At 42.8% G+C, this 21,769-nt stretch overlaps 1 protein-coding gene across 3 annotated transcripts in view; it reads right to left on the reverse strand.

Moving 5' to 3' along the window:
* Window positions 1–16,961: 16,961 nt before the first annotated feature.
* Window positions 16,962–21,769, reverse strand: part of RAB2A (RAB2A, member RAS oncogene family) — an 86,537-nt gene continuing 81,729 nt past the window's right edge. For all 3 annotated transcript variants that reach the window (XM_040487729.1, XM_040487727.1, XM_040487728.1), the window contains 2 exons: window positions 20,375–20,443; window positions 16,962–18,298 (listed from right to left, as the gene is read on the reverse strand). In XM_040487729.1, coding sequence (XP_040343663.1) covers window positions 18,203–18,298; window positions 20,375–20,443 — 165 coding nt within the window. In that variant the 3' untranslated portion in view covers window positions 16,962–18,202. The remainder of the gene's footprint in view (window positions 18,299–20,374; window positions 20,444–21,769) is intronic.

Consider the following 21,769-nt stretch of genomic DNA (forward strand, 5'->3'; position numbering starts at 1 on the left):
CAGTCTCCGCCTTGGGGGCCACAATGCGCTCTCCCGGGGGGGCCCTTCTCCTCAATGGATTAAGCTCCCTCTCCTCCAACCCTCTCCTCCAACTCCAGTACGACCTCACCTGCAACGATGTCATTTCCAAATAAGGCCACATTCCGCCAGACCTGGGGATCCTGAGATGAGGAAGAGGTGGCCTTTGGAGGAGGTCCAAGTCAGGGGGAGAGGGCAAAGGAATAGGAGGGGCTCACAGGGTGTCTTCCAACCAGATGCCCCGCTACCCCCAACTCCGATTTCGAGTGCATGGCCCTGGAACCTGGGTTTGGAACCAATCCCAGACATTCCGACACAAGCAGCCTCACCTGTAATCCACTGCCATAGGTGGCAAGACCCCAGGAGGGCTCCACCCCTCCCAGCCTGACCAGAGCAGCACCCCCCCCCCATGTGGGCTGCGTGTGTGTGTGTGTGTGTGTGTGTGTGTGTGTGTGTAAGAATTAACCTACTTGTGGGGCGCCTGGGTGGCTCAGTCGGTTGGGCGTCCAGCTTCTGCTCAGGTCATGATCTCCTGGTTCGTGGGTTCGAGCCTTGCGTTGGGCTCTGTGCTGACAGCTAGGAGCCTGGAGCCTGCTTGGGATTCTGGTGTCTCCCTCTCTCTGCCCCTCCCCCCTTCATGCTCTGTCTCTCTCTGTCTCAAAAATAAATAAACATTAAAAAAATGTTTTTTAAAGAATTAACCTAGCTGTGGAGAAAGCAATCAGGAAGTTGTTGTTAGAGTACAGTGACAGGTGACAAAAGCCTTTAACGGTGTCATGACAGCCATTTTTACTGTTGTGAAGTCTATAACACTGACCTCAAGCATTTCAGACCAGAGCTGTTCATTCATTCACCAAATATTTCGGTGCCAAGTCGTACTCCATGCTTTGGGGTCTGGGGGGGTTTGCTCTTAATTTGAAAGCACCAAATTCAATACATTTAGGAAATCAACAGAAGGTTACAATTAAATTTTTTTTATTTTGCCAATTATGGACATTTTAAAAATTGCCATCCTAACGGCAAGGACTTCAATTATTTTGGGGGGGGGGGGACTTCAATTATTTTATTTTAAATTTGTCTTTATTTATTTCTGAATTGGTAATCCCAAAAGGTACAAAGGATGACAGGGCAAAGTAAATGTCTTTCCCACAGTAAGGCGACTGCTGTTACTTGAGAAAAGCCATTTTAACACCAAAAAAGTAAAAAGGACAGCATCTCAGAGGAAAAGAGAGCCTTTTCCAAAAGAGAACAGGTAAGAGGAAAATATGAGTCTATATTTTTCCTTTTTTTATTCCTCCCTTAATTTTTTCCAAGTATCTTCAACACTTTTTTGTTGTTGTTTAATGAATGAAGCATCGTTCCAGGTGCGAGGCATACATCAGAGAACGAAACACTGAACAAACCGTCCCCTGACCTCTTGAACTTAGGGGAACCGCAGGAACTGAGTCTGAAATTGGGACACAGAAGTCCAGGCAAATGAACAGGGAGAAGCCAACAGAAGCGGGAGTCACCCGGCGTCCTTTGGGCACCAGGGGGGACGAAGGTGGACGTGCCTTTAGTCCCAGCCACCTAGCCATGCCCAGGACTGGTCAGAGGCCAGGCCAGCCAGCCCGGCAGAAGGACTTCCCGTCCGGGTGTCATCGGGACTCCAGAGGCAGAGTCTGACAATCGAATTCGGTCCAGACGTGAGCAAGAGTGTAAGAGGTGTGGGGAGGCAAAGGGGATCTTGAGGCACAGAGAGGAGCGTGATTTTAATTTTTTGACGGGGTTTCTGTTCATGCAAAGAAACCAGCTAAATCTGTTTGCCATTTATTTGCAGGCTTCGTTCTTCATTCTTCCAGCATCTGAACACGCCTCCGAACCGAGGGGGCGCCTGAGCCGTGGTAAATGACTGGGGCTCTGCCTCTGGCTCTCCTATCAGGACATCCGGTGGGAAGCATAAACTGCAATCTTTACACTTTTTTTTTTTTTTTTAATTAATAGACTTTTCAAAGTAGTTTGAGGTGTAGATAAAAGTTTTGGTATGTGCTCTCATGCGTCCCAATTTCCCCGTTACTAACACTGTTCATTGGTTGATGATTTGTTGTAATCGATGACTCCATATTGATGCGTGATTATTAACTAAAGTCAACAGCTTACATAAGGCCTCGCTCTTTGCGGCGCACCTTCTGTGGGTTTTGACAAATGTATCATGACACGTATCCACCCCGTAGTATCACACAGAAAAATTTCGCTGCCCTAAAAATCCCTTGTGCTCTGCCGGTTCAGTCCTCCCTCCCGCTTAACCTCCGGCGACCGCTGACCTTTTTTTTTGTATGTGTATTTTATTTTTGAGAAAGAGAAAGAGCACGAGTGGGGTAGGGGAAGAGAGAAAGGGAGGCAGAGGATCTGAAAAAGTAGAGAGTCCAATGCAGGGCTCAAAGCCACAGTGAGATCATGACCTGAGTGGAAGTCAGATGCCCAACCGACCGAGCCACCCGGGCACCCTGACCATTGATCTCACTGTCTCCACAGTTTTTGCCTTTTCCAGAATGTCATAGAGTTGGGACCATACAATGTGTGGCCTTTCCGGATTGTCTTCTTTAACTCAGTGGTACGCATTTAAGGCTTCTACATGTCTTTTTGTGCTTAATAGCTCATTTCTCTCTAGGGCTATCTATTTTCCATTCTCTGGATGGACCACATTTGTGGTTCGATTCATCCATTAAAGGGCATCTTGGTTGCTTCTAAGTTTTGGCAATCGTGAACAAGGCTGCTATAGATTTTTGTGCGCAGGTTTTCGTGTAAACAAATTTTCACCTCACATGGGAAACCACTAATGAGAGTTGCTATAGGATCGTACGATAAGAGTATGTTTGACGCTTATATTTTTCTCTTAAGAAACTCTTACCTTTATGTAAAATTTTGAATGCAGGAAAAAAAAATGCAGCGTAACATTTTGTCTTACAATACTAGGTCACATGCAACTTATTTCTTGACAGGAGTCCGTCAGTTTGGGAATCTGTAATTCACATCACAACACAAAGCTACGAAAACTTTTTAACACAACTTCTTGGGCATTTGACTTTAAAACACAGACTTTATTTTTTAGAGCACTTTTAAGTTCACAACAAATTTGACGGTCCCATACCCCTCCCCCACATTTGTTTTTTAATGCTGCCGTTTATAAAAATATAGTTGCACGTATATTTGTTAATTAAAATGGTGATTTAAAAAAAAACAACAACACCTACAACTTTTAAAATTCAGGAGCAACAGCAACTCACAGAAACCGGGATAAGCCATGCACACTTGTGTAATGGAAACATCATTTCTCCTGCCTCCCACCCCCTGCCTTGGTCATCACTCAGTTCACATGTAAACTTGGTGACATCATTTTTTCCAGGCTTTGCAAGCGTATTTACACTCAAGTAGGATTTTCTGCTTTTGTTATTATTTTCACAAAAAATGGGATCTTACCATAAATATTGTTCTGTAGCCTAAATTTTTTTCTTTATATTATGGATTTTTCAGCTTAGTGCATAAAACCTTTTTTTTTAAGTTTCTTTTTTTTTTTTTAATTTATTTTGAGAGAGAGAGAGAGAGAGTGAGCGCACGCGCACAAGCTGGGGACAGGCAGAGAGAGAGGAAGAGAGAGAGAGAATCTCAAGCAGGCTCTGCATTGTCAGCACAGAGCCCCATGTGGGGCTCGAACTCATGAACTATGAGATCATGACCTCAACTGAAATCAAGAGTCAGTCGCTTAACTGACTGAACCACTCAGATGTCCCGTATTTCTTTTTTGTTTTTTAAGTTTTTATTTATTTTTGAGAGAGAGAGAGAGAGAGAACGAGATCAAGTGGGCATATGCGGGGGAGGGGCAGAGAGAGAGGGAGAAACAGAATCCCAAGCAGGCTCCAGGCTGTCAGCTCAGAGCTGGACTCAGGGGTTGATCTCACGACCCTATGAGATCATGACCTGAGCCAAAATCAAGAATCAGACACTTAACCCACAGAGCCACCCAGGTGCCCCCTTTGTGGTTTTTTTTTTTTTTAAGATTTTCTTTTTAAGTAATCTCTACCCCCAACATGAAGCTCCAATTCGCAACCCCTAGATTGAGAATTACATGTTGTACTGACTGAGCCAGCCAGGTACCCCAAAACCTTATTTTTTAAATGGCCTGTAATATATTCCCTAACTTATCCCTTTTCCTAGTGTGGAAATGCAAGCAATTTTGCTTTAAAAATCACATTTAGGTAAATATTCTACATATTCACCTTTATATATTTATGCTATAATTTTTGTAGAGAGAGTCAGAAGAATAAAATTGTTATCATCTGGTCATTTTACACACACACAAACACACACACACTCATATATACGATTTCCCCTTTTTAAATTCCTTCAACATTTTATGAACAAGTAGATCCTTAATCCTGGATGTTATGAAGCATTTTTATTTTTTGCCCATTTGACGGACAAAAGTGGTATCTCTTTGTTTCAACTTATATTTGACTGATCATGACCATCTTTTCATATGCTTGGAAACTATCTGTATTTCTTCTTTTGTGAATTGTCTGTTCATACCGTTTGCCGATTTTTTCTATTAATATAATTTTCATTAATACAAATACTATATTAATGTAATATTATTATTTAAAAATTCAACCAGTATAGAAGATAAAATTAAAGATAAAATTCTCCTTCCAGAAACCAGTTATCATAGTCCAAAGTTGGGAGGTATTTCTCTACATAATTTCGTATTTCTCTACATAATTTCCTCTGTGTGTGGGATACATACGTTTATAATGTGCACATGTGTGTATATATGCATATGTGATTGTATTATGTATATTATTCTGCATCACACTTTTGAGTTAACAATATGTTTTGCATAGATTTATATATTAGTTTTACTAAATAATATATTATATACATATACATATATCTGATTTATATTGCCATTGTTTAGTATCCCACAATCTTTTTTCTTTTTTTCCTTCTTATTAACTGAACAAGCATATACTGCTAACTGTCCATGAAGCACTCTTCTGGTGTTTCGTAAAAATCAGGCCATTTCATCAATGATCTCATGGAGTATTACTGCTATCCCCATTTTTATCAAGGAAACTAGGTTACAGAAAGGTTAAGTACTTGCTCAAGATCGCACTGCTAGTCAGTTGCAGAATAGATTAAAATTTTACTTGAAAATTCCCATATCGATAGGCTTGAGGTGTTCCCAATTTTTTGCTCTCTCGCATTGTGCTACAAGAAGCAGCCCAGGGACCCAGCAGGAAGCTTGAGGAAGGGAAGGGCAGGCAGTCAGGCCCAGGGGGCTGAGAAGCTTGGAAGGAGGCACCAAAACAGGCCGGAGAAAGAAGGGCTAGGGCACTACGCAGGCGGCCTGCAGAAAGAACACGTCTGTACAGCTTTTCTAACGAAGGAGTAGACCATGGAGCCAATCAAGTGCAATTTGTCTTGAGGACAAGGTTCAAAGAAACCAACAAGAGCCAGCCTGCTGGGAAGAATACTATGTGGAAAACGTGATTATTAAGCCACAAGCAAGGACTCCAGGAGTCATTATTTTTCAATAATTTGGACGCTCCATATGAAAGAATATCACATTGTGTTATCAAGTAGCATATTAATATGATGTTACTATATTTACTTGGCAAATAGTAGTTGCTGAATGTTCACTCATATTGAATTGGATCAAATGCATACAGAGGGAATATTTGCTGTTTATTTTTGGATGACATTTTATAGCTAAAAGAAGAGAAAGGCTATTTGTTAGGGCAAAGAATTAAGCGATGTGTAGAAGAGAAAATAAGCAGTTGAAAAGTAAAAGTAGACGAGAAATGATAAAAAATTAGTAGAAATTGCGCAGTGCCTTAGATGGGTCAAATAGCAAAATGGGCAGAAATTTCCTCCCTAAATTGCACTGAATTTGAAAATGCAGAAGTGAGATTAATTTTAGGTTTTGAAAACGAATTGAGCTCCTCAAAATTCTATTTCTAGAATGAATATCATTACCTTAAAAGTCCTTGTTAGGGGGCGCCTGGGTGGCTCAGTCGGTTAAGTGTCCAACTTCGGCTCAGGTCGTGATCTCATGGTTCATGAGTTCGAGCCCCACATGAGGCTCTCTGCTGTCAGTGAGGAGCTTACCTCCAATCCTCTCTCTGCCCCTCCCCTGCTCATGCTCTCTGTCTCAAAAATAAATAAACATTAAAAAAAAAGAAAGTCCTTGTTGCACAGATAGACATATATTTTTCCTGGATGGGAACATTAAATATCACAACAATATCAACTTTTCCCCAAATTAAACTATACATTAAACCCAAGTTTTAAAAATTCCAATAGAATTTTGGGTGTTCTGAGGGTGGTGGTAACAGAAATGTAGAAATCTGTGACACAATAAAAATATCAGAAACAGGCCCGACAATGCACAAATTTTGCCATCTGAAATTAAAGCATTTCAATGCAATGAGGGGCTTACTAAGTGACACTGAAACACAAGATTTGAGAACGGCCCATCAAGTTGCAAAAAAAATTTTTTTTCATAAAAATTTTCATTGCTGGTAATCCAGGACAGAAAACCGAACGCGATCAAGGTCTAGGTGGAATATAAAATGGTGCATTTCTGGAGGAAATTACATACATCGAATCTTTAAAAATGCCTATCCTTTATGAACAAGTACTTCTACTTCTAAGAATATATTCTAAAGAGATCATTGTTTATGTGTCCAAAGATTTAGCTGTAAGAATGTTAACTGAGCCTTTCTTGTGTGTGTGTGTGTGTGTGTGTGTGATAGAGAGAGAGAGAGCACGCGCGCGCGCACACACACACACATATGCATGAGTGGGGGAGGGACAGAGGGAGAGAGAGACAGAGACAGAGAGACAGAAGGGGAGAGAGAATCCCAAGCAGGCTCCGTGCCCAGCTCGGCCCGACCCAGGGCTTGATCTTACACCTGTGAGATCATGACCTGAGCTGAAATCAAGACTGGGTCGCTTAACCAACTGAGCCACCCAGGCTCCCCTTAACTGGGTTTGGGTTATTGTGCCGCAATTATTTACAGAGCTAGTCATCAGAAGGAGATGAGTAGATACATTTTAGCACATCCACACAATGAAGTACTACACGGGATTCAAAAATTAGGTAGGAAATCAGTGAGGTAACATTTAATTCACCTTGTGCCAAGTAAATGCGTAAGAACTTCACTCGTCATGGTGTATTTCACCCTCAGCACCACCCTACGAGGCGGGGCGATTATTACTTCCGTTTTATAGATGCGGAACCCGGATGAGGGGCTCCAATCCCTGCTGGTAAGTGGCAGAGCCAATGTGTGAATTGGACAGCGAGTTCCCCAGGCTACACTCCCCATCACGACGACTAAGGAGATTATGTAACAACGCCGGACCATTTATTGGAAAACAAGCGATGGGCACAGTGTGACTTCCTTTTCACAAAAGAGCACGCGTGTGTGCAATCAGAAAAAGAAGCTGGACAGCAATACAGCAAGATGCTAAGTTGTTTTCTCTGGGTGCTAAGATGCTAGTCATTTGAGCAGATGCTTCTGGTGCCCTGGTCCCCACCCCCAGATCATCACCTGGAGTCTTTGATCCCAGGCCACAGGTCTCCGCGCGACTCTGCCTCATGGCCTGTCTGGTGGTGTCCAGGGAAGGCTGCATTGCCAGGGAGCTGATGTCCCCAGAGCAACTCCCACCAGTGACAGAAGTCACCTTTTGCTGGGGTGCGTCCTTGTCAGTTTTCGGGGGGGCCTCCGTGGGAATGAGCCCCGGGGTACCCAGAGCAGTAAGACTCCCAGCACACCTTCGTTAGCTTCCTCTCCTCCTCTCCCCGTCTCATTTCTTCATGCCCTCTCTGTGCTCCTGGGAGCATTGCCCCCTGAAATTACTTGCACCCAAATCTTGTCTCAGAGTTGGCTTCATGGGGAACCACACTTGGAGAGTACTTTTAATTCTTCACCTTTTCTTTGTTTTCTTTATGTTTTCTGCAGCAAACCCTGCATTTTAACAAGTTATAAAGGAAGACCTTTTTTTTTTTTTTTTTGTAAAAAACGAATGTGAGTGGAGGGGGGCAGGGGGGGGGGGGGAGCGCGGGGGGGGGGGGGAGAGAGAGAGAGAGAGAGAGAGAGAGAGAGAGAGAATCTTAAGCAGACTCCATGCACTGACAGCACGGAGCCCAACACAGGGCTCGATCCCACGACCCAGGATCATGACCTGAGCCGAAATTAAGAGTCAGATGCACAACTGAGTCACCCAGGTGCTCTGACAATTTTTTTTTAAAAGGAACTTACCGGACTTCTGGGTAAACGAGGTGGATTGAACACATGCCTTTATCTCCTTCCCCAAACCTTGATAAATACCATTAAAGGAATAAAATTTACAAACACACAAGGGAAACAAGGCAAAGGGATTGGCAGTAAGAAGTGCCACTACGTGGACTTGGCAGAGTGCGATGTCCATGACCGCTGAGCTGAGGTCACCACAGAAGGTGGGCTGCAGGTGTGGGGCCGGCCTTGCATCGCCTCTCAACACTGCCCGGCCGGGGGTCCAGCCTCCACGCCTCCTCCCATGGGAGCTGGAGGTTGACTGTGGACACGGGCACCAACGAGGGGTGAAGGCAGGATTGAGAATTCTGGGGAGTAGCTTGTGAGGTGGGGAACGGCAGGACGAAGGGATGGTTGCTTTTATTATGAGCCTGCCATACTATTCGACTTTTTGGAAACTATGTGCATATACAATTTTAGTCATTTTTTGAATGCTTATTTATTTTTGAGAGACAGTGAGAGCACAGGGGAGGTGCAGAGAGAGAGAGAGAGAGAGAGAGAGAGAGGGAGACAGAGGATCCGAAGCAGGCTCCACACTGACAGCAGAGAGCCTGATCTGGGGCTCGAACTCACGAACCATGAAATCATGACCTGAACTGAAGTCAGATGCTTAACCGACTGAGCCACCCAGGTGCCTTTGGGTAATTTTTAAATAAAACACCGAAAGGATGTTTTTGTTATTTAAATGTGGGAAAATCAGAGCTAGGCTGTGGACACATACTCTTGGATAGCGAGTCTGATACACATACACGTACACACTTATTCGTGGCGGCAGCGGCCCTGATTGTTGAAAGGTGGAAACAGGCCAAATGTCCATCAGTGACGGAAGGGGCAAGCGAAGCGTGATAGTCCCATGCAGTGGAGTGTTAAGGCAGGAAAAGGAATGAAGTGCCAATATCCACTACGACGTGTAGGGACCTGGAAAACATGCTGAAATAAAAAAAACCAGCCACAGAAGGCCACCTGTCGTATGAGGACGTTTATATGCGACGTCCAGAACAGGGAGATCCAGAGAGAGAACACAGATTCATGGTCACCAGGGTCTGGGTGGAGGGGCTAATGGGAAGTTAACTGCGGAATAGGTCCAGGGTCTCCTTTGGGGTTTTGAAACTAGAGAGACGGGGTGGTTGTATAGACTGTGAATGTACTAAATACTACTGAAATGTTCACCTTAAGATGGCTCATTTTATGTATTGTGAATGTCACTTCAGTTTAAAAGAAAGAGGGGCACCTACCTGGGAGGCTCAGTCGGTGTTTTGTTTTGTTTTTTTTTTTAAATGTTTTTTAAGTTTATTTATTGATTTGAGAGACAGCATGAGCAGGGGAGGGGCAGGGAGAGGGGGGGAGAGAGAGAATCCCAAGCGGGCTCCGCACTGCCAGCACAGAACCCCAGGCGAGGCTCGAACTCACGAAACCACGAGCTCACGACCTAAGCCGAAAACGAGAGTCGGACACTTAGCCAACACTGGACGTGGTGTTCAGGTTCCCTTAAGGGAAAGAAAGAGGGGCAGCTGGGAGGCTCAGTCGGTAAAGTGTGTGACTCTCGATTTCAGCTCAGGTCATGACCTCGCGGCTCATGAAATCAAGCCCCACCACGGGCTCTGCGCGGACAGCACAGAGCCTGCTTGAGAGTCTCTCCCTCCCTGCCTCGGCTCCTTCCCCACTTGCGCGTGCTCTCTTTTCAAAATAAAGACGTCAACTTTTTTAAAAACGCAAGCAAGCGAGCCAAAAGTATTCAGGCTGAGAAAGAAGTGGGAAGGCAAGGAGAACTAGGGAGCACAGCAGCACGGCACATGCTAATTTCCTAATTTCGTCAGGCAGATGGGCGACGTTGCCTGACAGGATGAGCCCAGGCCCTCAGACCAGCCAACCCCACGGAGACATACACATGCCACCAAGTCATGGAGCCTCAGGTGGCGAAGGGCCCGGGTTCCCATAGGTCTTTCTGTTTTTTGTTTTTTTTTTTTTTAAGTTTATTCATTTATTTTGAGAGACTCAGAGACACCACATGGGGGGGGGGGTGGGGAGGGGGAGAGAGAGAATTCCAAGCAGACGCCATATCGTCAGTTCGAGGAGCCCGACACGGGCCCGAACTCGTGAACCTGAGATCATGACCTGAGCCAAAATCAAGAGTCTGATGCCCAACCCACTGAGCCACTCAGGTGCCCCGCAGAGGGTCTCGATTAGTAAGATATTCAGAATTAGAAGGAGGATTACTCCATTTGCTGAGTTTTTCTCTAGATTTAGTAGACCCAGAGGAACATAAGGAACATTAAGGGACCATTCTTTAAGATCTCTTTGCACCTAGCTTGTTCATGTCCTGTGGGGCATTCCCCAAATCCTAGCTTCGTCATAAACACATACTGGGCTGCTTAAAGAGCTGAGTGCTTTCTTACTCTCTAAATCCATAATCCACAGCCGCATTTGTTATGCTCTGAATTGCGTCCCCTCCTCACCTCCCAAATTCGTATGTTGAAATCCTAAACCCCAGGACAGCAAACTGTGACCTTTTCTGGAGATAGAATCTTGACAGAGGAAATCCAGTTAAATTGAGGTCATAGGGGTGGGCCCTAATCCAGTATGACTGGTGTCCTTATAAGAAGGGGAAATCTGGATACAAAGACACACATAAAGGGAAGATGATGTGAAGAGACACGGGGACAGATGGCCGTCTCCAAGCCAAGGAGGGAGGCCCAGAGCAGACTCTCCCTCACAGCCCTCAGAAGGGACCAACCCGGCTGATACCTTGGTTTCAGATTTCTAACCACCAGAACGGTGAGACAATACATTTGTTGTTTGAACCACACAGTTTTGTTTAAGTAATCTCATCCAACGTGGGGCTCGAACTCACAACCCCAAGATCAAGAGTCACACGCTCCACTGATAGAACCAGCCAGGGGCCCCTAAACCACCGTTTTTCATACTTTGTTATGACAACCCTAGAAAACGAATACACCATTGTATAATAGTCCTCGCTTTTCATCCCTAATATGCCCAGTCTGCATAAATACTTTCCCCGTTGTGCAGTGGCCGGTCGCATGTAAGAAACTCCCTGTCCTTTTAGAGTGTAAGTTTTTAATAGGACAAGTCCTAGGAAGAGAGAACTCTGTGGCCACAGTCCCCGACAGAACCGTCTATGACAACAGTCCTCAATAAGTACTTTAATAGTACTAATTGCAAACAGGATGTTGGGATATCAGTGCTTTATCAGAATTGTCCCCTGCTTGAGGGAAAGATACAAAATGGAGTCTGGGGCACCAGCATGGCTCAGTTGGTTGAGCACCCAACTTCGGTTCATGATTCATGCGTTCGAGCCCCATGTCGGGCTCTGTGCCGACAGCTCAGAGCCTGGAGTCAGCTTCGGATTCTGTGTCTCCCTCTCTCTCTCTGAAAAATAAACCTTAAAAAAAATTAAAAATAAGCAAATAAAAAAGACGCACTGGAGTCTGGCTAACGTGTATGCCAGCCGCTCCCAAGTCATGCCCGGGCACATGTGACAAGACATCGCAGGGGGGCTGACTTTGTGGCCATCTCCCAAGTTCCTGTACACGTGAATTCTCCTGGGGACCGGAAAGCGGCCAATTTAGCGCAAAATTGTCGAATGTTAAGACTTCAGCGGCCTGCTCTCTGGTGACTGGCTCTCCCTCCAGCTAGGGGCCTTCACTCTGTCCTCAATGCTCGCTAGCAACGCTCAGGTTCTCTTAAACGATTTCGGGAGCCCAGCCCCCAAACACGGCCCTCTTGGTCAGCTGCCACCCACTGTCGTTTCTAGAACTTGGGCACTGTCCCCACTTGGATCTCATTGTCCCACTCCTCAAATCACACCTCCTACACCTTGGACACCCGCTTCAATTTTAAGCTGAATTCTGGGGTAAGTAATGATGAAAATTCTATCTTTAATGTCATATCGAGAAAGACCTATGTGTTGTATCTATGATCTTTCATGAAATCTCCACGTACGAATATCTCACATTCCGAATGGCATCTGGATGTGTCCTGTAACAAAGGGCCACACGCTGGGTGGCTTAAAAAAGAAACTCAACTCTCTCACAGTTCTGGAGGCTAGACCAGCTCCAAGTCAAGATGTCAGCAGGGCTGTGCTCCCTCTGAAACCTGGACAAGAATCCTTCTTTGCCTCATCCTGGCTTCCGGTGGTTTTTGGTGGCAGTCTTAGGCATTTGAGGCTGAGGTTTGTGGCTGCGTGACTCCCATCTCCGCCCTCATCGTCACGCGGTCTTCTCCTCGTGTGTCTCTGTCTTCGAATGGCTACTGTCTTCTTCTAAGGACACCGGTCATACCGACTTCATCTTAACTGATTAGACCAGTAACAGTCCTATTTCCAGATAAAGACAAATTCTGAGGTGCAGAGACTTCAGCATATGCTCTGGGGGGTGGGCACAATTCAACCCAGTTGAAGGGGACCAGGTAAACATCACACATTTAAGTCTTAAGGGCAGCTCATAAAGCAGCATTTTTGTTTCATGAGACAAAATCTTATTTGCAAGAAGTACAGAAAACACAGAAGCATAGTTTCAAAACTGTCAGGCAAATTTCCACGTAACCCCTGTTCAGGTTATGAAACAGAATCATGCTAGTAGCAGAGAACCCCTCTGTGCACCCCTCCTCCATCAGAACCCTCCGGGGTCCACCCAGCCTCCGACACTGAATTCAGTGGTCATGTTTCCTGGTCTCCTTCAATCTGTGACGGTTTCTCATTCTTTTATCTTTCATGACCTTGATATTTTGGAAGAGTTACTGGTCACTTATTTTGTAGAACGTTCCTCAATTTGGATTTGTCTGAGGTTTCCTAATGATTGGGTTGAGGTTATGCATTTTTGGCAAGAATCTCGCAGAACTGTGCCCTTCTCAGCGCCTCCCATCAGTTGGTACACGATGTCCTCACATCTTATTGACCATTTGATGAAGGTGGCGTCAAGTTGGCCAACCATCAAGTTAGTATTTTTCCTTTGGTGAGAAGATCTTGTGGGGATACACTGAGCCTGTGTACATATCCTGTTTCTCGTCATGCTTTTGCCCACTACATTTAGCATCAAGGATTCCTATCTTTAACAGTTACTCTGTTTTAGAGGATCTTCTGTTCACATCATGCCTTCTAGCTCTAGTTGGTATTCTACCATAAAGAAAAGCTACCTCTTCCCCTCATTATTGATGTCTATTCCATGGTTTATGATCCATTACTAGCATGAGTTGTTTCTTCAAATCGTTCCAGATTTGGCAATCGGAAGAATTAAATTGGCTCTGGAGTCCTTTTTCATGTTCCCCTTTCCATCCCCGTGATTTTACGAGCACTCTCTTACTTTTTTGGCATCACAGATGTTCTGGGTTTGTTTTAGAATTTCCCTCCTCCAGCCCTGGAATCAACTATTTCCCCTAGGAGAACCAGTTCCCTTTATAGGATAATGGTATTTAGAAACCAGTATCTCAATACTTGGTGTGCTCACTGCTGTGGGGTGGGGGTGGGGGGGAGGGTGGGGTCTTTACTTTTAGACCCTCCTCTCAATAGACAAAACTAGGAAAGGTGTATATCTATTCTATCTCTATTTCTCTATGCACCTGTACATATACAAACCACGAGTTCCTAACATCTCCAACTTCAACACCACAGGGTTCAGTCTAGTCTTTCCCAACTTTTGTTTATATAGAGTCAAATCCTGTTTTCCAAAGTTGCTGGCTGTATGCTAGTTTTCTCTCCTATTCCCCTTCAGTGTGGTACTGCCACTCATCTGTAATATAGGCAGGTTCATTCATTACTTTGTATTTCGAGTTCCCTGAACATGGTTGATTTTAATTATTTTTGGAGTATTAGAAACATTACGATGGCTCTGAGTCAAGAGCTAAACAAAAATGTTTACTGAAAGAGGGGTCACTTGTCCTGAATACCTCATTTCCAATCCTTACTTTCCACACTAAACCCACTAGTAACCAGTCTCATTAGTTTCTAGTTTATTCTCCCTTCCCCCCCCCCCTTAAGTTCATTTATTTTGAGAGAGAGTGCACATGTGACCGGGCCAGGGGTAGAGAGGGAGAGAGAATCCCAGGCAGGCTCCACACTAGGAGTGCAGAGCCCGACACAAGGCTTGAACCCATGAACTGTGAGATCATGACTTGAGCCAAAATCAAGAGTTGGACGCTTAACCAACTGAGCCACCCGGGTCCCCCATGCGTATTTTCTTATATTGCCTTCTTTATTACATGAGGGTAACCTGTAGACACTCTTGCACTCTGTGTTTCTCGCCTCGTAGGTCCTGGAAATGACATCAATTCCTAGAGCTCTTCTCATACTTTTTTACATCTGTAGGACTCCCTTTGCATGGAAGCGTCATGGTTTATTCAATCACTGTGTTTAGACATTAAGGTCACCTCCAAGTATTTTGCAGTTACAACCAACGTTGCAGTGAGCAACTCTGTGCATATGTGCTTTTGCATTGTTGGAAGGTATCATCAGGGTATTTTCCTAGAAGTGACGCTGCTGGGTCAACAGTGCGTGCGTTTTTGGCTTTATTAGTTTATGGCCAAGTTCCTCTCCAGAAAGGCAGGACGCGTTTGCACTTCACCAGCAACATCTGAGTTTCACCAATGGAATGTGTTGTCAAATTTTTCTTAACTTCTGCCAGTCTCCAACCTCATAGGTGAGAAATGGTATCTGTTTTAATTTGAATTTCTCTACGTTTGAATTTTTAAATTATATTTTAGGGACATTTAAAAATATTTTTAAAACTTTTTTTTCTTGCATTTTCTAGGACTTTAAGTTTATTTATTTTGAGAGAGAGAGAGACAGAGAATGCAGGGGAAGGGAAGAGAGTGACAGAGAGAGAGAATACTGTATATATGCACGGGCCCTTTGAAATTTCCCATCGTGACTTCAACCAAGTAAGTACTCTTATCTAGTAAATACCAATACAATACGAGATGCTCTACTATGGGACTAGGTTCTATTTTCATTTGAACACCAAAGCACATGTAAATTCTTATTCCCAAGAAACACAGGTTAGGTATATCCGTTTGACTCTCTGTATAGTCAATTGTTATTTATTATAAAGCAGGGTTTTCTTTCTTTGCATTATTGTCGTTTATTTATTACATTTCATTATTTTATTACTGACTATAATCAAACCCTATGCTGTCAACCTTAGTACTGAGCTTCGATACGGTTTAACTAGCTGTAAGAGAATGAATATTTAATATGTTCCAAAGCCAGACATAATTCATTGTTTGAATGATTAGACACATTTTGGGATCATTTACCTTCCCACCCTCTTGACTGTTAGAAGATAAATAGGGACTATTTTCCTGCTAACAGGCTATTTTAAAATTAAAAACAACCTGTGTATGAAGATCGAGTTCAGCTCCCATGCTGTTTGAATTATATTATCAAATTATATGCTACTTTTTCACAAAGCTGCTCCTGATTCAGTTGTCTTTGATTCGGAAGACAGATAGTAACACTGCCTTTATGAAGATGAAGTCCAAAGGTAACTTTGGAATGTTACCTGTTAAGACATTGAAAGTTGTTATTTATTTTGTTAGTGACTGATTTTCTAGCTCTTGAATGTATCCGTAGATGCTGCAAAAGTTGATCAAAGATCAATTAAAGACTCAATGATGGTATTAAACATTCCATGATGACAGGGGCCAACATCATATGTTCATGACAGGGATAAGAAAATGAGCGAAGAGTAGAAACCAGACACTGACACTGCTCTTGTCAACTGACGCGGAGGGATTCGTCGCATGTATTTCTGAAGGGCAGATGAGATTTGCAGAGAAAAGTAGTAACGAATTATAGAAGTCTACTACTCACCCCTGCTGCCCAAGACTAAAGCCGACTAAGGTTGCTGCGGTAGGGGCCGTAGGAGGGCTCCGTGTTTCCTTAGGGTATGAAAATACACGTGCTCATCTGCTGTTGTTTTTACAAGGAGTTTCCCCTCTTACGCTTAGGGGACACAGCGTGGAAAAGAAACACGTTAAGCTTTTGGAAAAGTTAACAATGGCTTAAAAGCAGCAGTTTCCAAAGACGCATCCCCTTCCTGGGGTAGAGCATAACAAGCCCGTGTTGCCCCGACTTCTTCTACTCATCACTGAGGAGCGTGAATTGTTAAGAGCAGTACATTTGAGTTGTGCACGTTAAGAAAAGACAAGTTGATAATAACAATACTCGGGAAACTTGATTTTCTCTCACCTGTCCCTCTGGCCTCCAGGAGCTAGTGAAAACAAACCTAAGATAACATTAGGTGATTTCCCGCAAGAGTGATGTCAGACCTTTGACAGAGTATTGCTGAATCTTCAGGGAACACCTGCGGAGAGTTGCTGAAGTGAGTGAATTCAAAGTAGGTTCATACTCAGAACTTCTTTATTAACCCTTCTTATAGTTTGTATGTACCTTTGTGCTCACCGAGAAGTAGGAAATACTTCCTTCCATCGTCAGCAACCAAAAGAATTTCAGTATTGAAGAGGGTGATCACATTTAAGCAAAATTTTTACAAAGGGTGTTAAACATGCTGACCCTTTAAAAGATCTGCTTTTTAAATAAGCGTAAAAGCTGTGGACTACAAAAAGACATTAAAAAATGATGTGGTCATAATAAAAAAGAACACTTTTATACATAGGATTTTATTTTGCACTGCTGTAACAATTTCATTATAGACCAAGGGAGAGAGAGAGAGAAAAAAAAAAAAAAGGATAAAAACCACCACACTGAGTAAATTACTAAAGCTTTTCTACTTTCAACAGGATTTTCCATCTGGTAGATTTATTGTCGTATCCCCTTCAAAACAGACAAGATGCTTACCATATTTTAAAGATTATAGGTTGCCACTGAAAGAAAAATTTTACACAGTCACTGTACATCAAGGTTGAAAAACTGTCCTGCATGAAAAATATACTTAGAAATCATGGGAATAAAAGCAAAAGAAAACATTATTGTGTTGAAGGAAAGATTAAAGTCCTCACAATGCGCCATCTAAATGTGGACATTCATTCTTCTTGGAGTCGCTCAGGTGTAGGGAGTTCGTGCTTCTGCCCAGTTCACTCATTATACTGTGTTTTTACCCGACAGTATTCATTAAGGCAAACAAATCCTTTTCTGAAGAGATCTTAAAGAAACTGTGGACATACAGCAAACTTTTGGCATTAAAACAGGTTAACGCACACATAGCCTTTAGTAAATGTACATTAAGCATATTTTCTTGGACTAGTGACAAGAAAGGATGAACATGCTTGTTAACAATGTCAAAAAGTTTAAAATTCAGTGTCCGAGCAATTCCTAACAATGCTTCTGTAGCTTTAAGCTCTAAACAGTATAGAATTTATGCAAATGCATTAAAGAATTCAAGCTTGGCAAATTACACCCAAGCAGGTTAAACTGTATATACAGAAAGTAAATGATAAATACAGAATTAAAGGAGTCCTGGTTTTCCTTATAGCCTTGAAAACTGACAAACTTCTTGAGGACAGTTCTGTAATATTAAACATTAGGTCACCACGGGTGTTGGGAAACCTAACCACACAAACTGATTTAAAATGCTCAAGATGACTCTGTAGTGTTTAATACAGTTCAGTTCATAGGTAAGGGCACAAGACAACATTTAACAAAAATAATCACATCAATTGACCTAGAAATCAAATGCAAATAGATATGAATACAATCTCCAAAATCTGTCTTTTTAAGTGAACATTAACCATTTATTCAAAGTTATACAAGAATTTGAAGGATTAAAGTCTCCTGTGACATAAAGCCATTTCAAACAGTTTCATGTCGCAGCTGAGCAGGAGGACAGAGTGAAAGAGGAAGTGAGTAGCCGCATTGGGGCAGCGAGACAGTAAACAGGGACTCAACAGCAGCCGCCCCCGGCCTGCTGTCCTCCCTGATTGCCCGCGTGTGTGGCATTGGTAGCAGCGTGCTGAGGGCCAATTTTAATGCCATTTGCCTGAAATAAAAGGGGAAAGGGATTAAAAAAAAAAAAAAAAAAGTTAACGGGATCCAACCAGATAATACGGTTTAACTAAATTTAAAGAACCCCGTGGAACTCCCAAGGACATGATTTTACCCAACAACTCAGAAAAACAATACAGATGAAGCAGATTTTCGCAACACTGGAAGGAGTGTCTCCCAGGGGCTGGGATGTTCCTTCCTTTTAAAAATAATCCTGTGGAAATGTTTCTGAAAAGAATTCCTCATCACACCAGGTACTTAGGAGCAAAGGGGAACCAGGCAGCGCTGCCCTTCAGGGCATTCTCACGACGGAGAAACCGCCTGAGAGCGGGTCTGCCAGTAACCTTTGAGAGAGAAACGCAGGCAGAGTCTGCGCGGCTCCACGGAACAACGTAAGGCCTTTTCTCTGGACGGCATTTCTGTTCCGTGTTGAGTCAGCTGTACGGGCTAAGGGCATATGAGTGTTCTGTGTCATCAATAATTTCTATGATCCCCAAAGACATGGCAGCTTGCCAAGAAGCCACACACAGAGTAGTTCTTTCATTCATCAAACTCACACTTCTGTCTTAACCCGCACTCCCTCAAGTGGGTTTTACCTAAAAATACAACACTTTGAGCAAAGTAATACGGTAGCTTCAGAAATTAAGCTCTTAAGGAAACTTGACGTCACAGTAAATCTCAGATTTATAGTGCTTGGCAGTTGTTCTGCAACGGTAGTGGCCTTGGGGTTTCTGGCACTAGCTCAGTATTGACAGCAGCTGATGTGGTTTCTTTTCGCTCTTTTGACTCCTCTTTAATAAAAAGCATGCCCTATGGCTCATTGGTTTTGCCCCCTCTGGGCTGGTAGCAGCTTCTTGAGGAATCAAGGAGTCAGACTTGGCACCGGGCCAAATAAATCGCACGGCCTGTTGGCTCCTGACAGCACATTACAATCAAAGCTGCGGCAGGCACAGCAAAGCAGTCAGCTACTATATGAAACCAGGCAGAAACAGTGAGCGTGCCCTTTGAAACAGAGGCCCAGTGGCTGTTCAGTTTCTACGGCATTAGTCTCCGCACGGTGTCGTCTTTAAATTAACTCAAAATCTACTGCCGCGTAAGCTCAGAAGATAGGATTGAGAAAACATACTCCTCCGAATTAAAAGAAATGAGAAAATCGAGTACTTTCTGGAAACCTCAGGCAAACGGTCGTCTGTTTTAGCAAAGAATATGGAGGCAAATAATGAAGAGCCTCGTTCATGTACAGGCCAAGAGCCACACGTGCAGTAAAGGATTTCTAACACGAAGCTTTCCTAATTGCAACTGTAGGAGGAGTAAGGGCTTTTCTCTTGGAAGCACAAAGTCTTACCACGGGAATGGCAAAAATATTTATGTAAGACTAAACAATACACTACGTATTCACATAAACATTCTGAAATAAGTAAGAATAAATGCATAGTGGGGATTTAGGTCAGAACGATGCCCTTCGGTAAACACTCTGGATTGTATGCTTCGAGGCTTTGTATTTTATCCTAATCATATTCATCAAAACTGGCTCAAAGTAATTCTACAAAAAGGACAAAAACAAAACCAAAAACAACGCTAATTGCCAATTACATACATTAGTCTCATGAAAACATACGATGCTACACAGGGAGTAATTTCCAAACTAGGTATGTCCCTCTTTCATACTAGACAACAGAGAGAGCATCCTGCATTAGCAGCACAGTATGGGCATTTACACACTAGAAACTGATTCCCCAAAGCAGATGACACCAGATGGACGTGGGGATGAAAGTGGAATTTCTCCTCTCTTTGGAGGATTTATCTTATTTTGCATTGCTTGCAATAAATGGATAGGGTTACTTATTTTAATCCATCTTCAGAAAGTGATGCTCTATTAGAACATAAACATTTACCCATTAGAAACATATAACACATTTTTGGTTAGATGATCATAAACTTAGTGTGTTAACTGACGTCATAAATTCATTTTAGGAATTAAAAAGAATAGAAAATCATGAATCTATGTAGTAACTAAAATTCAATTCTAAATTAATATTAGCCAATAACACACACACACACACATACATACCTCATTATTAATGTCAAAGACTCCTTCTTGGATTTTTTCATAAATTTCTTTCGCTGTATTAATAAATGCCTGAAATATAAAGTAGAGAAACTGATTCCAATTATATAAAACCACAACAGTAAAACATTATGTAAAAACTCTGTAGAATATCATGACGTTCCATACAAGAAAATCAACCAATGTAATACACCATATTAACCAATAGAATAAAAGAGAAAACCCGTATGATCACTTCAAAAGAGGCAGAAGCCGCATTTAACAAAATCTAACAACCTTTCATGATAAAAACACTCAACAGAATAGGACCACAAGGGGATTTCCTCAACCTGATAAATAGCATCTATGAAAAATTCACAGCTAACATCACAGCAAGTGGTGAAGACTGAACATTTTCCTAAAGATCAAGATCAACCACAAGGCAAGGATGTATATGAATGTTCATTATTTGTAACAACAGCCGAAAAGTGGAAACAACACAGATGTTAGTCCACTGAGGAATGAAAACCAAAAGGTGGTATAACCTTATAATACATATTACTCGGCCTTCAAAAAAAAAATGAAGTACTGATTCATACTACAATGTGGATGAACCTTGAAGACATCATGCTAAGTAAAAGCAGCTACATATAAAAGACCACGCATGGTAGGATTCCATTTACTGAAATGTCCAGAAGAGGTCAACCCGTGGAGAGAAAAAGTAGATTCTTGGGATTAGGAGAAATGGAGAGTGACTGCTAATGCGTATGGGGTTTCTTCTGGGGTGATAAAAATGTTCTGGAATCAGACAGTAGTGATGGTTGTGCCACTCTGTGAATACACTAAAACCCACTGAATCGTACCCTGAAAAAGGGCATATTTTATGGTGTATGAACTATATCCCAAAAGAAAAATTCACCCTGGGGGGGCGGGGAGGGGATGTGCCGCAGAAATACCATAACATGAGAAGAGCACACACGAGGAAAAGACGTCAGTGAGGATGAACTCCAAAGGCTTCCATGCTGAAACGAGCTTACTTTCAGAGGCCACTGTTCCACACAGGATCGTTTTTGTCAGGACAATGTATTACTTAACACACAGTTTCAGAGGGAAAGAATCAACGGAAACTTACGATAAAGAGATAAAAAGCTGTTCAACTTTTATGCCACACTGAATAAAGTTTCACCCTTTTTCCACATAGCAACTACTAAGTTGACAAAAAAAATCAGTGTTAAAATACTAAACCAAATTAAGCCTCTAAATACCAAAATTAACCCACAAACATTCTATATTTATATAAAATATTAAGCAGTTGGTAGAGCATGTGACTGACCCTTGATCTTGGGTTTGTGAGTTCTAGCCCCATTCTGGGGGTAGAGATTACTTAAAAAATAACTAACTATGGGGCGCCTGGGTGGC

Source organism: Herpailurus yagouaroundi, unplaced genomic scaffold (assembly GCF_014898765.1).
Source record: "Herpailurus yagouaroundi ecotype Mexico unplaced genomic scaffold, PumYag 165, whole genome shotgun sequence".
NCBI classification, from domain to species: Eukaryota; Metazoa; Chordata; class Mammalia; order Carnivora; family Felidae; genus Herpailurus; species Herpailurus yagouaroundi.